The sequence below is a fragment of the Corvus brachyrhynchos genome, unplaced genomic scaffold (genome assembly GCF_000691975.1).
Source record: "Corvus brachyrhynchos isolate BGI_N302 unplaced genomic scaffold, ASM69197v1 scaffold32, whole genome shotgun sequence".
Lineage (NCBI taxonomy): Eukaryota > Metazoa > Chordata > Aves > Passeriformes > Corvidae > Corvus > Corvus brachyrhynchos.
The window spans coordinates 12,644,054-12,658,999 of record NW_008237919.1 but is presented as its reverse complement, the minus strand read 5'-3'; the positions used below and the strand labels follow the sequence as shown (position 1 = coordinate 12,658,999).

The following is a 14,946-nucleotide window of genomic DNA, read 5'->3' as shown; positions in this document are numbered from 1 at the left end:
CAGGTTTTTCATGCCAAAGAAGGCTGCTGATGAACTGTACTGAAAATGTGATCTATCATTTTTATGACAGAGGTGGAAAAAGATTTTCCAGAAGTTATATATAAGTATTAAGTGGTTTATGATATCATATCATATCATATAAGCACCAATACTTAGCAAGGTACTATTCTGCTTACCCTGAAGAAGTTGCTATGGTGGCCACTGCAACAGAGAAAAGAGGCAATGAACAGAAAAAGAAAGTACCGAACATGGTAATGAAATCTCTCTCACAAAGAATTCCCAATACAAATCTCATGGCAATGAAAAATAATCTTTAAATTACATGAGCTTTTAATGAGTCAGATAAAAGCAGAATCTAGATTATATTATGAAACATCAGTGCGTATTCAACTGCATTCTGACCTTGATTTGTTCTTTACACTGAGCCACTGAACTTATGGACAGATCCCAGCACATTCATTTTCCCCTTAGGGACAAAGTACCAAATGGTAGTGTAATTGCCAAGGGAAAATTATTACTCTGTTCTGAATTATTTCTATCATAAATCCAGCACCAGTCAAACAGACTCTGTCACAAAAACGACAGGGTTGCTGTACAGTGATGAGAGTCCCACATACAAGGGCACCATAAATCCTTTAGTCCCACCACCCAACAAAGACATTATAAGTCATGTGTTTAAATCAAAATTAGAAAATCCAAGCTGGCAGCAAACTGGTCTGCATTGCTGAAACAATGGAAATGAGGTGATTTACTTGCTGCTGGTTTAAAATTCACCCCGCCTTGTCTGTTTCTTAGAAATGTGTAAAACATGACTAGCTTTTTGTCTGGGTAATTTTGAAGGGGTGAAACACAGCTCTTCAGAACGCAGATGTGCAATTCAGATTAACATCATTTCTGTATCTGTTTCTGTGCAATATATGAATAATTAGACTATACTCATTAACTCCTAAAGAGACAGTTTAAAACAAGTTGGGATTCTTAATAATTGATTCATTCTTTTACGTTAACAGTAAAGTGTGTGGATTAGAATAACTCACAGAGAAACTTCCACCAGTTTAACTATATTTAACTGTATCTGCCTTTTTCATTTTTTCAGGACCTATCAAGGACTGGTGTCTCTACCAATGTATTCAGGATATTCTTTCCCACAATGCTTTAACAACAATTCCTTGATGGCTGAGTAAAAACATATATGTTGAACCCTGACATGTCAAAAAACTTTGGGCAAGGTGAGCCATACAACAGGGAAATTAACTGGTAGTCAGAGATTTCCCCTTCCACTCCTGCAAGGCTAGAAGTCAATGATTAAAAACTTAGGATGACTGGCATCCATGTTCAACCACAGAACCTGGAGAAAGAATGTTTTCTCATAGAAAACTAATGGGCAATCTTTAAAAAAGGCCCTGTGATCTCCAGTATCAAAGAATAATCTACCTCACCCTTCCCTCCCAGGGTTGACTTTATATAAGGACCATGTAAGAACTTGATTTTTCTAAGACACCGAAGTGACCTGATGGAGGCATTATGATCTGTACCAGCTATGGATTTCCACGTAAACAAGACAGGAATGCACATCTGCTCTTTGATGAATGCAACGGCAACTTTTGGCTTACAAGCTCATTTTATGAAATAAATTTAATTAGCATTCAATCTCTCCAACATTAAAAGACTCAGAGAGTAAGACAGTTTTCAGTGAAGCCTGCTTCTCAGTATGTTTTCTTACATGCAAAATATTTAAGGACTCTTCAAGTGACATTCAACTCCACACAAGAGCATTTGAAGCATCCTACAAAGAATAGTTCAAATTCAATGTAATTATCACAGTATTATGTGGCTTAAATTATCTTGCACAGTTTTAGAGTTGCCACATAAGCAAAGCCTAATATTAATTTGAATTAGTCACCTCTGTTGAAAACAGAAAAAACCCTCAAATCTAAACCCCTCTATGCTTGTAAAAATGCAACAAAAGAATTCCTTCAAACTGTAGTTCACAATCTCTCCTTTCCTCTTCTTCCCCATATGAAAGAAAAATTAATTAAAAAGGCATAGTACAAGATGAAAAGGAATAATCTTACTGCTAAAAATTAAGGCTACGCAGTAAGTTATGTCATGTTTTTCATCATCATGAAACCATGATTTTTGAGAAGTATGTAATTCACAGAGTTAAATTAAGTAAAGAAATTTGAATGTATTTCAGGGGCTAATAGACATCAATTCCAGATGACTCAATTATTATAAGTGTTATTTATTTTCTTTCTTGGTGATTTTTGTTGGGAAGGGTAGAATGAAACAGCTCTTCTATTCATTAAGTTGTCAACAGGTGATGGTATCTATGAGAGCATGTTTGAGCAGAATCAAAATTGAGTTAGTTTATTATTATGCACAATACTTTTTCAGCACTCTCTTTTGTCCTGATCTAATGTTTATAATTTCCATATCAGTCAGCCAAGTGAAATATGTGCTTAAAAGCTAGAAATTTCATATGGATAGCATAGAATTCTGATCTTGAGAACACACATGCAATTCCAATTTTGTTTGCCAGAATACCTACAGAATTGGACATTACTTTTCTAAAGGCAATTCCAATAAACATATTTATAATAAAAAGATTCTCTGAAATTCTCTTAAACCCTCACCTATTCTCTTATCTCCATTTTGCAGAGAGAAAGAAGACACAAACATTTAAGTGATTTCACCAAGATCACCTAGGAAGGCTACAGCAGAAACAGCATCCCAGGTTTCTTCAGTCCCTGTGCCTTAGTCATAACACAGCCCTTCCTGTCATTTATTGCTTGATTTCTGGGTAGAGGAAAACACACTTCTAGCCAGGTAGAAAGGATCCATTACAACATTCAAGCAGACAGAGCATACATGGACAAAGACCAGACCTCCTCTAGACAACAATCCTGGTCAACGGCAATCAGATAAACACAAAAAGTAGGATCATTCTGAGAAGCAACAGTGCAGTCAGGTCTAAACAGCAGGCAAAGGAGTGAGTATGATAGCAGACTTCTTTCTTTATACTAGTGAGGCATCAGTATTGTCTTTTATAACTAGAAAAGTTGGTTTATGCCTTCATTCATATATCCTTTGTTGATGCTGGGAAAGTCAAGTTGTTTAGATCAGCACCTCCAGCTTCTCCAAGTGGCTTGTTTTTGCTATCTTAACCAATGTAGCAGAAGGATCTTTTGCTCTCCATATTAGTCCTGTCGGACCCACAGAAAGGAAAGTAATCGGGTTCTGGCGTAAGGGTAAAGAGTCAAAAAACCTGCTTGTTTTGAGAGGACAGTTGAGGGAGGTAGAGATTAGGATTGATCAGGCAGCTGTGGGGAAGAAAAAGGGCTATGTAGAAGTCCCAGGGAATGGATGTATGCTTGCTATGAGAGGATAGGGCCCTCACAGAATGCCACAGGTTTCAAGGTTGTACAAAGACTTCCCCCTGCCCCACCAACACAGATTCCTGAAGTCCTATTTTCAATTCTTAGCTCTGTTTCCAGGATTTGAAGTAGCGAAAAAGCCTTCAGAAAGCTCCACTCATGACACTAGTCTTCTTGTTTCATCTCAAACTCAAGTATTATTTTGAAGCATAATTCAGACCTGGTTCAATTAATGTTCCCAAAACAAATCTCACAGACTCTTCCCTTGCTCTGTCATTACACAGCAGTCCCTGGCACCTGCACAGCAACAAGGATACAAGCTGACTTCAGAGACCAGCTTCAAATCTAAGAGACTAAGACTATGTGGTAAAAAGACAATGAGTTAACAAGCATTAGCTAAAAATAACTGTCACTCCCTTGAAACCAGAGTCAAGTCTTCCTGACAGTTTATTCTGGGTGTGGCCAAGAATAGAGTTAATGTAGTTTACACGAAAAAACAATTACTGCTATAATTATTCAGAAGTACCAGAAATAATTTAGGCAAATTTTGCTGGGATATGACTAGACAAAGACCTTCCCTCTGCACTAAACGCTTTGCAGTCAGATTACAGTGCTGGATTTTAGTACGTGCTGAAGAGTCTTCAACTTTTTTCCTGTCTCTCAGCAGGTATTTCTATCTTTCAAGACGCTATCACAGCACCAACACTTCCCTGGAATGTGCTGTACAATTGGCTTTACTGCCTTTAGCTATGTAACAGGATCAGATACACAAATGATACATACTACAAAAGCAGAATTGACTTTTCATGTGCTTAGTTGCAGGAATTGCTTTGATTCCTCTTGTTACAAACACATGCAAATGTTAGCTGAAATACGTATCTCCACATAAAGCAGATATCAATGCTGTGATATGTCACAAAACGTATGGTCTGACGTGCAGCATATGGAATGAATGCTGGCAACCTTAAAATAATTGTAACTTTCTATTTTCTCTAAAAATGGCACAGCTACTTTAGCCCATTGAGAGAGTATTTATGTCAAAAGGAACCCAAGAACTTCTGAAGGAAACTACACTTAAATCAATTGCTAGCGAACCATCACCAAAATTTGCCTGACAGCGAATGGGAGTTACTATGGCATCTGCTGAAATAATTCAGATGAGGCCTCATTTATTAAAATAGTAAATCTATACCACTATTAATCAAGCGTGATACAAAGTATTGATCTAATACTCACTCCCTTAGCTGGTACTCAGAGGCACTAATTAAGGGAGCTGCATAACACATCTCGTTTTCCTCTGTGTTGAACTATGAGAAAGTGCAATCAGGAGTAAAGGCGAAGGCTGGAGTAAAACAGCAGTTCACTCATTTAAATGGATCCTATATGACTGTTTCTGAATATCCCAACAAAACAAGGTCAACAACCCTGAATGTGGCTGTTGAAATTTTGAAACATTTTGAAGTACATTAATTGCGCTGAGAATTTCTGTCTTTGTCACCCACTTACTATCCAGACCCAGCATTTCACATGGGCCCTCAAATGCCTTGACTTCTCCTGACATTACACTGAACAGGACTTGAAGTAACACACCCAAGCGTAATACGGAACCAATTAGCCCACTTATATTGGAAGACTTCAAATGCTACAAGAAATGAAATCTTAATCTCTGTGAAGGAAAACAGCAATAAAGATCATTTCAACTCCATAGTTCGGTTTTGTTATGTGTGGCAGCTGGTATGGGGTCTGTAGCTCCGAAAAAGCCGTGACCGGTCCAGAGAGATGGCCCTGCGAGGAACCGTCATCCAGGGACCATGCAGCTTTTGCTTAGCCACTGGACTGCCTTTGCAGAGAGGTGCCTGCTACAGCAGGATAACAGCTCTTTAGTGATTTTCAGCTAGTGATTTCAGCTCTTGCTCTGAGAGGCAATCTCCAGGCCAGACCAGGAAAGAGAGACAAGAGGCCCGTGTGGCATTCCCACATAGGTGACTATTGTCCTGCACCGGCGAAAGGTGGCCAGTGACAGCCTTGCTCTCCCGACTGAGCTAGCCAGGCTTCTTTTATGGGGATACAAAGGTGGGTGTGAGAGGGTAAAAGCCAATGGGTTACAAAGGATCTACATAGGGTCTCCCAGAGGATCATGGCTCTGTGTCCTTTCTCACTGTAACAGAAGAGTTCTGGCCTTTCTAAGGGGGGCTTGCTGGGAGATTGTGTAATCTCCTCCTATCTCAGCAGGCTTCCTGCCAGGGCAGGGGCTGGGCAGGCTCCACAGTTATGCATATATTTCCACCATGTATTTCAAGAAAACATTTTTCCAATTTAGCAGCAATAATTCTGGATTTTATATGGAAGTGTATGAACTATAGGCTTAGTTACACAATATCTCTCAGTTTCCAGAAATAAGACCAGCTAATCATTATGTGGGGTGGTGTTGCCTCAGGTGGCTGAATGGATAAAATGTTTTTGCCTCAGTGTCAAGACTCCACAGCCAGGAATTAATTTTTTTAAGAAACAATAAAATAGGGGATCCTAAAGACATGATTCTCCAGATCCAAAACGCTATACTTGATTAAGTGAGATTTACTTTTTAAATTAATTCCTCTTTACAAGTTGGTGAGAAAGTGATACGGAGTCAGCATTAGCTTCCTTCAGTATTTTATTTCTGGAATCAACCTTGGAGTCAAATGCACCAGCTGTTAAAGACAAATTTGTGTCAAGGGAGATAATTTGGATTTATATATTGAAAAGTAGGTTGGTACTGCCTTTTCCCTTGCCCTCAGACTTGGGTTTTATAGAATCAGCAGAACTCACAGCTTGGAAAGAAACAAGTCACAAAGAATTGTTTAACACCAGGAAAACAATCATCATAACTCATCATATATCTATTTGCACCAGGATCCTGGTTTTGGTCTGGTGTATGAAATTCTGATAGAGAGGAACACTTACGAAGGCCATCTACAGCATGGAAATCACTTAGTTCACAGAAAATTTTGAAGGTTCATTTTTTTCTTGTTACTCATGTCTGATACAGCTCTCGATATTTGTGAAGCCTACAGGGGCAAGCTTCATCTGAACAGACTACAGCTCAGTCTGCCCCTAATCTGTGCAAGGAAATGGACAGCACTCCAACACACTCATCCATCCTTGGAGCAAAAGAACAATTATCAACAACACCGCTTCACGCTTGCTCATTCAGTGCTTACAGAACTGGAAACAGCAATAGCTATTTTAGATGACAGTAAAAGAGATATTCACAGTCACATCTGATTCAACACTGGTTAACATTAAATATAGACCAGACCTATTTCTTTCACATAATACTACATTAAGTCAACCAGTTTAATGAGGGAAATCTTTTATGATGATTTAGAGCCCATCAAGGAAGAACCAGGGGTGACACAACACTCCTAACATTGAGTAATTGATCTTATCCTATGTGGTTAAGTGGTTTTGAGAGGTCAGGCACATGTTTCTCTCCATTAAATGTCAGTGCACTACAAGGTGAGAATGTCAGATTTACAGGTCTACCTTTGGGATGCCTAAAGTAAATTGGGAGGCATCCCACCTCATATACCCACTAACCAACCCCTTATCATAAGGAAAGAGAAAGACGTGAGAATTTGACAACATTATTCACATTCTTATGAAACAGCGCGACCTTTGTTATTTATTGTGACATTGCTTATTGGAGCTCTCTGAAATGTCCTCTGCTCTGTTTAAGGTTAGAAGAGAACCACAGTTCTGTTTGTCTTCTCGTGGCTTCTGGGCTTTCTCAGTCAATGTTAACTAGTACAATTTACTAGAATCCACACATTTTTAGGTTCTACTGAAACTTCATACAAACAAAAGATAAAGAATCTTCAAGAAGAAGGGAAGAGGGAATTTCAAGGTGCTATTCTTGCTCAAGAATGTGGGACATGAATTTCCATAAACTATGTTCTGTAGCCAAGGCTACTGCTTTTCAGATCTTAAGGGTATGTGCATGCACTACAGCTTTAAAATCTGAAAAACAAATAAGTTGTAACTTTCTATTGTTATTATTCCACTCAACTCTCCTTGATGAATGTTATACAAACCAAAATATAGCAAGAAGGAAGACGAAGGAATGTATTTCCATATAAAATGGACAAAAACGTATGAAATTAAAGCTATAGAGCTTAAAATATTCCTTTGTAGTATCAATTCATTTATGTTGTTTATTTTCAAGCAATCACTATGCTGGACAGTAAAAGGATAATAAACATTTCAGAGAAATGGAACCAAACACACCTTTACAAAATAAAATGTGGTGTTCCAAAATAATTTATATGAGCACTTTTTTTCATTTTTCTCCAAATCTAAATATTAAATTTTACTAAAGAGAAGAACTGCACTCATTCCACAAACAAAATCAATTAGCAGTATAACAACATAGAAATAATCATATTAGGACATACAATATTGTAACAGTGGAAAATTGAGTCAAATCTTTTTGGTATTTTCTGTATCAAGTTCAACAGCACACTAGGAAGTACTTCAGCAGTTTCTAAGAACGACAGGGTATTTTGAAGAAATACAGGCTCTTCAGTACAGTAAAAAGAACTGTTTACATAAGAAATAATTTTTGAAAGGATCAGCATGAATGTAAAAAATTATGTTTTAATTTTTGCATTATTTTATCACTGAAAATAATAGCTAGGGATTAGAATTAAAGTATCCACAGTTCTCCTCTCTCTCAAAACATGCATGTTTACAGTCGTAGACAAGAAGATAACACATCATTGCAACTAGGGACCAAAACTGAGGACTGAATTACTGTTAAAAACAGCCAGATGATCATTAACAAAACAAAGTCAAGTTTTTATAATGTAAAATCTTTTGAAAGACTTCACAATGCTCTAGTGCAGTTACCTCTGAAAAGGTGCAGGATCCAGTATCCTCATGAAAGTACTTTGGAAAATTAGTGGGGAATGCATTACTCATCTAATCTTTTGAGTGGTTTTTAGATAGATGAGACTTGGCCAGACAACATAGGTTGGGTCTTCAATCAAGACCTCACTTTAATTCTTCATGAACAAGACATCCTAGAGCACCGACTCAACACCGACTCACCTACAAAAATTGGCTTAAGAAACAGCTTTTTAAAGGATCTAGACTTTCAGGGAAGTCTAGCCACATCTGACTGCATTCAGTGCATGGAAAAAGAAGATGCCACACTGACTCTGTATAACTGCACACTACTTCTGAAGTGTCAAATTCAAACACAATTGGAACAGATTATGACATTTTACTCAAAATTTGGTAGTTCTTCTAATAGTCTAAATATTTCAGAATAATCTGCAATATTCTCCTAGACAGAGAGTAGACAAATCATGGTCTACTGAAATCTGATGTAATGACCTATTTCTAGCTCTTTACTGTTATCAATGGGAAGATGTCACAAAGCAAGAATGAAGGGCAGTGCCAAAAGCAAATGGATACTCCTTTCCCTATGATACCTCCTTCCCTACTACATCTCTGGACTGTTAAGTAAGTGCTAATCACTACTTTATGTCAGCAGCAGGAACAGAGTGGTAGGGCACACAACTGTGTTTTATTGCAGTGATGCTGGAACATCACTGAGCTGTGACACTGTGACTGAAGCCCAAACACCTCAAGTGACCATCTGTAGTTAAATGTACCTCAGTACTACCAAGCCTTGTGAGCAACAGCAGAAAACACAGTAGTATCAAGAATTCTTTTCACGCTACCTTTGACATTACAGTGAAAGTAAAATCACATTATTTGCAATTTTTCAATTAAATCTGTAATTATGCAGTTAAAACCCTTTACTAATACTATGTCCCCAGGTACCTCAAAATCAAAACGTTACAAATGTTCCACTATTTTCCTCTTGTTTTACACTTTCACTATCGACATATTGAATTTCAAAATGGGGACAATTCCATTGTCTCAATTTGTAAAGAAGGCAGTACCTAACCAGCACTGTATGTGCTAATTATTAACTCTCATCATATTAAACACAAAATGCTGCATAAATTCCAGAAATGCTCAATGGGACTGTTTTCCATTCTGTTTGAAAAGCACCACAGAGGGGGAAAAAAGAGTCTGTTCTAGCAGATTACAAGAAAAGAAAGATACTGGAAAAATGATATAACAGTACAAGTTAGGGCAAAATAATTACTGAAGCTTGAAGGTGCCTTCCATCTCAAATTAAATACAGCATAAGGATTAGTGGTAAAAGAAAGGAGAGGTGGGACAACTGGGAGAAACAGAAGAAAAAAACCTCATTCATTAGAGAAAGAGGAAAGAGATTATTTATCTGCAAAGCATTAAATGGAACTTGCTGCAAAATTGATCAGATCTCTTCAGACTCGGAAATACCCTACAGCAAATATTGATCAAGAGCAGTGAATGTGCTACAGACCGTGTTCATGTGCTATACGAAAAAAAAAAAGCGGGGGGGGGAACTAAAGTGTGTTTAAAACATACTTAACTTTGAAACACACGCAACTGCTGAGTTAATGGTTGCATGAGTTATTGCAGCAATGTGTATGAGGATAGATGATCTTCAGGAAAACATACCTGGCTAGATTGAATGCATCATCAATCAAGCCTGCTCGATTACTGACAGAGAGAACCTGTGAGGGGCAAGCACAAAAATTGAACCATTTAGGGTGATGAAACAGTGAAGGTTCATCTAGGAAAGCAGATTTTAAGGATCAGAAGAGGAGCTTACCTCATGGTTCCTTGTTAGCTGATTAATTAGCAGCCTCCAATTCCTAATATCATAATTAACTCTAAAGTATCCAGTCTGGTTGACGTTCCCCAGCAACCAACTTGCCTCTTCCAAAGCAGGAATTCTGTGGTGTTCTGGAAACAAAGAAGAAGAAGGGAAGGGGTCTTGGTTTTAACCTTAAACATTCTAAAAATGCATCTGTTACACTTTCACCTTCTTTAAATATACATGAAGGCAGTAAAATTAATTCAAAGACTAACAAAAATATTGTGTTGGATTAATAATTTCCTTTATCTGTTCTGATGTAGAGAGATGCCAGCTGACATTCACATGGGGACCTTTTACCCACACAGAATTTCAAGTGTGCTTTTTCTTTCCTGGGAAATATCATTTTTATGACAGGTACCCACTTTAAGTCTGGTACCCTTATTCTGGCCATGCTTAAATAGCTTTCTACAATTGTAACTCAAACAATTCAATGGATGTGCTACAGAGAGAAGAGTAAACCTGTGATTAAAAAAATAGATTCTTAAGTGTTTCTGCATGCATTTGATTAAGCTTTTACACTGGATTTTAAATTAAAGTACTTCGAGTTGTACAGCTTCTAGCTACTAACCACTGAGAGCCTCCTCTTTAGAGCTAGACCAATTAACCTTCTATCACCTAACCTGTTCTTCATCTTTCCCCTCATTTTAAGTAATCACTCTAGGGCTGAAAGTCTAAATTTATTACCGCATTTGTACAGTCAGGCACTCCACAACTATTTGCAGGAATACGGATTTCAAAATTTCAACAACACAAAAGCCCTGAACTCACAATACACACTTCTTTTTTACCATGGCACAAAGCCTCAGGCTTCAACATCTCTGGAAGAAGTCTTCAATCTAGTACATTATTTTGACAAAACTAACCATGAACTCTCGAGAACTCACTAAAAATTCAGAAACACTTTTTTCAACTAATAAAATTAGTTTTTACACTGTTGAAGGAATAGTCTTCTCATTCAATTTTAAAAATAAAAAAGAAATACATAAAATTTGTTATAATGTAATTCCATTAGGGAATTGTTTGGTGTGCTTTAATTCCCTGGAGGTAATAAATAGGAAAAAAGTTAGCAATATGGTCTTTGCAATTCACACATACTATCTAGTACATAGGCTGACTAAAGAAATTGATTTAGTTCAGTCTTTCTCATAAAAAAGTAATTTCTGAGGAAATAATAGTTAACTAGGGCTACAGATAAAAGTTGGGCTTCTTCCTTGATTAACAGCAAACCCACAACTACTATTTTAAGGTGCAGTAAGTACAAAGATCAGCAAGACCCCAATCTTAAAAACACATAATTACATGTTTAAATTCATGGACCTGCATTTTGCACACGAATTTGGATAAAAAAACTGCAGTATTAAAATAGAAAGTCCTCTTTTCTCCTAGGTAGTTCTGAAACCAATAAAATCTCTGAAAAACACACTTATTAGAAATATTAAGCCGAGAATAACTCAGTTGTTGCATGTTCAATTCAATTCTTTACGATCCAACATATCCTGCAGAAATAGGACTGAGAAAATCTGAATTAAGTCCTACAACTCTGAATTTCCCAGGCATTCAGACTGTCAAAGCACCTAAGCTGCTTTTGCCACACAATCTGATTTGGAACAAGGCTGTAACACTTGTGTGTCCTTTCCTCCACAAGGGGCTGTACAGATCAGTCCTAAGTAAACTCTCTTAGACTTGCCCCCTGTTTAAATCCTTTTTTCATCGGGTCCAAGTCAGAACCAGCCCATTGCTCCACCCTACTTAGAGAAGACTTGAATCCTGTTCCTTTGTAACCTTATACCACTTTAATGCTGTACAGCTTTCTGCCCATGCTCTTTGGTAGCAAACTAACCTTCAAATGCCACCAGTCCTGAAAGCAGCTACTTGTAACTGGTTAATCCTTGCACCTCTACAATACTACCTAAAAGCATACCTAATAGGCTATCAGCACACATTAAGCAATATCTGGGTAAATAAATACATTAAATGGAAATTTTCAAAATCATATGTAATTAAAAAATACATACACTTTTTCTTCTTAAAGCATTTATATTAAATTTTCACCTCCAAAGCGAGAAAATTACTTATGCTTCAATAGCGTATTGAATTATACTTGTCAGTCAAATATGACAAGTTCAGAATAAGCTATTTCACATATAACAGCTGTTCAACACCCCCAGTACATATCCCTATAAAGAAGAGAGTATCTTTTCCAAGCACGATGGCATTACTGCTGTTTCGGTCAGTTTAAATACAACCATAACCCCTCGCTATCATATTTCGATAAGACCACTTGTGTATTGACGTCCTCCTGAAATACAGGACAGGAATCTTTCACACCTTCCCAGCTCATATAAAGAGGTGGCTATTTTAAGGGACTGCCTGATACATATGCTTCATATAGCTCTATATAATTTTGTAGAATTTGATATTTGTGTCTGTAAGTTCTCATGCTTTCCTATAAAAGAAATTCTTTCTTTTGGTAATTACAGGCACTAAAAATTTCTATACATCTGGGTAATGTTTCCACTTACCACAAACACATTTATTAGTTTCCTATTAGAAGTATTATAGCTAGGGAAAAGGTAGTAACTCAGTGTTAAACCCTACATTAAACCATTCATGGCTTTCTAAACAACAACAAAGATTTCATTTGGAATGAAATCTATCTTTGAAGGTTTTAGTTCACCTCTTGAAAGTCATTCTAAAATATATATCCCATTGTATTTGACATTAAAGGGAGGTTTATTTAATCTTCTTCCATCAGAAAGTGTTTTTCCATGGTCATGTATTGTCGGGGGGCCTCAGAAAATAACACTGCTCTAAAACTCCTAGTTTTGCTGCATACATATAGGAAACATTTAGGATGAAATGGTTAAACTTTATGACATTTGTTTTGAAGTAAAAAAAATCAGTTAGGGTCTCATTCCCAGTTTGTCTGCTCTCAAAGTGTGAGATAGCTCTCCAGCTGGTGCTTGTGGCTTGAAGTTCTGAGCTCTCCCATCTCTCAAGCAACTTCAATTCCATCAAAACCAGCATGTGAGGCAGGTCTGGGAGCAGGGCGCCCTTCTGCAAGAGAGTACTCTCAAAAGCATGGACCAAATAGAGTTCCAGTACCATTTCAAGTGTTCAGACTCACAGTTGTTATTTTAACTCTTCACTTTATACAACTCCTAGCATACTAAGAAATTGGTTTATTATTTTCTTTTTCCCCCTGCTGGGGGAATTGACTCCATTTTGCTGCAAAAATAACTGCAGAAGTGTAGCCCAATTACCTGACAACAACAGCAAGTGAAATTTTTCTGACAAAAATGTGTTCCATGAGGAATTTCACAATAATCTATACTGGCTTTAACTAAATTCTGCAAATCTTCTTGCAAGAACTTTTCATACAGGGAGAAGGCAAAAAGTGAGAAGAGAAAGTTCTATCTCGCTTGCTGTGTTGCCATAGCTCCATACTGAAAGAAAATATTTTAGTATAGAGATCAACAAAATAAATGGAGCACATCAGGAAATATGATCATGTTCTATCTCACATAACTCTTCCTCAGACTACCTTTCCATCCATTAACATTCCTATATGATGGAACTGCTAATGTCTAAGGTGATACACAATGTAAGCAGCAGTCCTCTGCTAGGATCTTCTCTCGGCTGTTAGAATAAGGGGAATGATTCTGACTCACTCTGTCAAAATCACATAGGATTCCAAGTCCTGTATACCTGGCCCTCACGATGGCTGGCTGAAGCTCAAAGCAGGACCTGTATATTGATCTTTCTTCACAGTGCTTCCCTTCTTCCTGCTTTTGAAAGATAAAAGAGTGGAGTCTGGAAGCAACATAGGTAAAGTTCAGCAGCTGAGTCTCAGAAAAGAAAATAAAGGGTATTTTTCTAAAGCTGCAACTAATGCTCTGTTCCCCAGCAGGTGGCCAGCAAACCCCAGCTCAGAAGCATCTGTCTTCTACAAAACACTTCATGGAGCAGAATCTGACTTTTGAGTGGCTTAAAGTAGAGACTATCTAGTAGGAGGTGGCAAAGTAAATTGGGACTTGCTGTTGGAAGGCAATTGCCCTGTTCAACTTTCTTTCCCCCATCTCATCACAATCCTGAGGAGATATTAGAAGCAATCTGAACAGCAGTCACTTTAACTGAGGTAGGGAGGTCCATCAAAGGAGTATTTCCCTGGAACATAAATCAGGTAATGAACAGGAGGTGGGGATGGAAAGGGCAGGGAGGCAGACTAAAGCTGTGCCAGCCAGCTCAGCAGCACTTGCTGAGTTGCATGGAGATGTTTCCTACTTGGAGACTGAGTACCAGAACAGTGATTCCCAAGGAATTTTCCAAAGCCCTGCTCACCTATTGGAAATGGATGCTAGCTAAACCTCCTCACTTGAGGTTAAGGCCAGTTCTGGATTTGCAGAAACATGCACAGGTGAGCCTGTGCTTCCACATCTAGTACACCTTCAACAGCAATAGCCAACACCTTCCCACAAGCCCTGCTAAGCAGTCATGGGGATGGAATGGGTTCAAAGCTGGTTCTTGACTCTCCATCCACTACTGATTTTGGGCTGATCCCAAAACTGTGTGGACGCATGATCACAGATCATTACAGCAACCACAAAAGAGGCAACTTATCTAGGAGAAACACAAACAAGTCCTGGAACTGTGACAGAGCAGAAGTTTGTAATACCAATGATTTCCACAGCGCCAGCAAAATTTATCATTCAGCACACCTACAAGAGTGAGGCACAAAGAGCACTGCAGCCACCTTAGAGTGATGTCTCTGACCTCAGCACGGACAGGAAGGTTCGGCATGAGATG

At 38.0% G+C, this 14,946-nt stretch overlaps 1 protein-coding gene across 4 annotated transcripts in view; it reads right to left on the bottom strand.

Moving 5' to 3' along the window:
- TRHDE (thyrotropin releasing hormone degrading enzyme) overlaps positions 1 to 14,946 on the bottom strand; it is a 252,723-nt gene that overhangs the window by 37,321 nt on the left and 200,456 nt on the right. For all 4 annotated transcript variants that reach the window (XM_017733245.1, XM_017733246.1, XM_008632816.2 and 1 more), the window contains 2 exons: positions 10,093 to 10,226; positions 9,939 to 9,994 (listed from right to left, as the gene is read on the bottom strand). In XM_017733245.1, the coding sequence (XP_017588734.1) occupies positions 9,939 to 9,994; positions 10,093 to 10,226 (190 nt within the window). The remainder of the gene's footprint in view (positions 1 to 9,938; positions 9,995 to 10,092; positions 10,227 to 14,946) is intronic.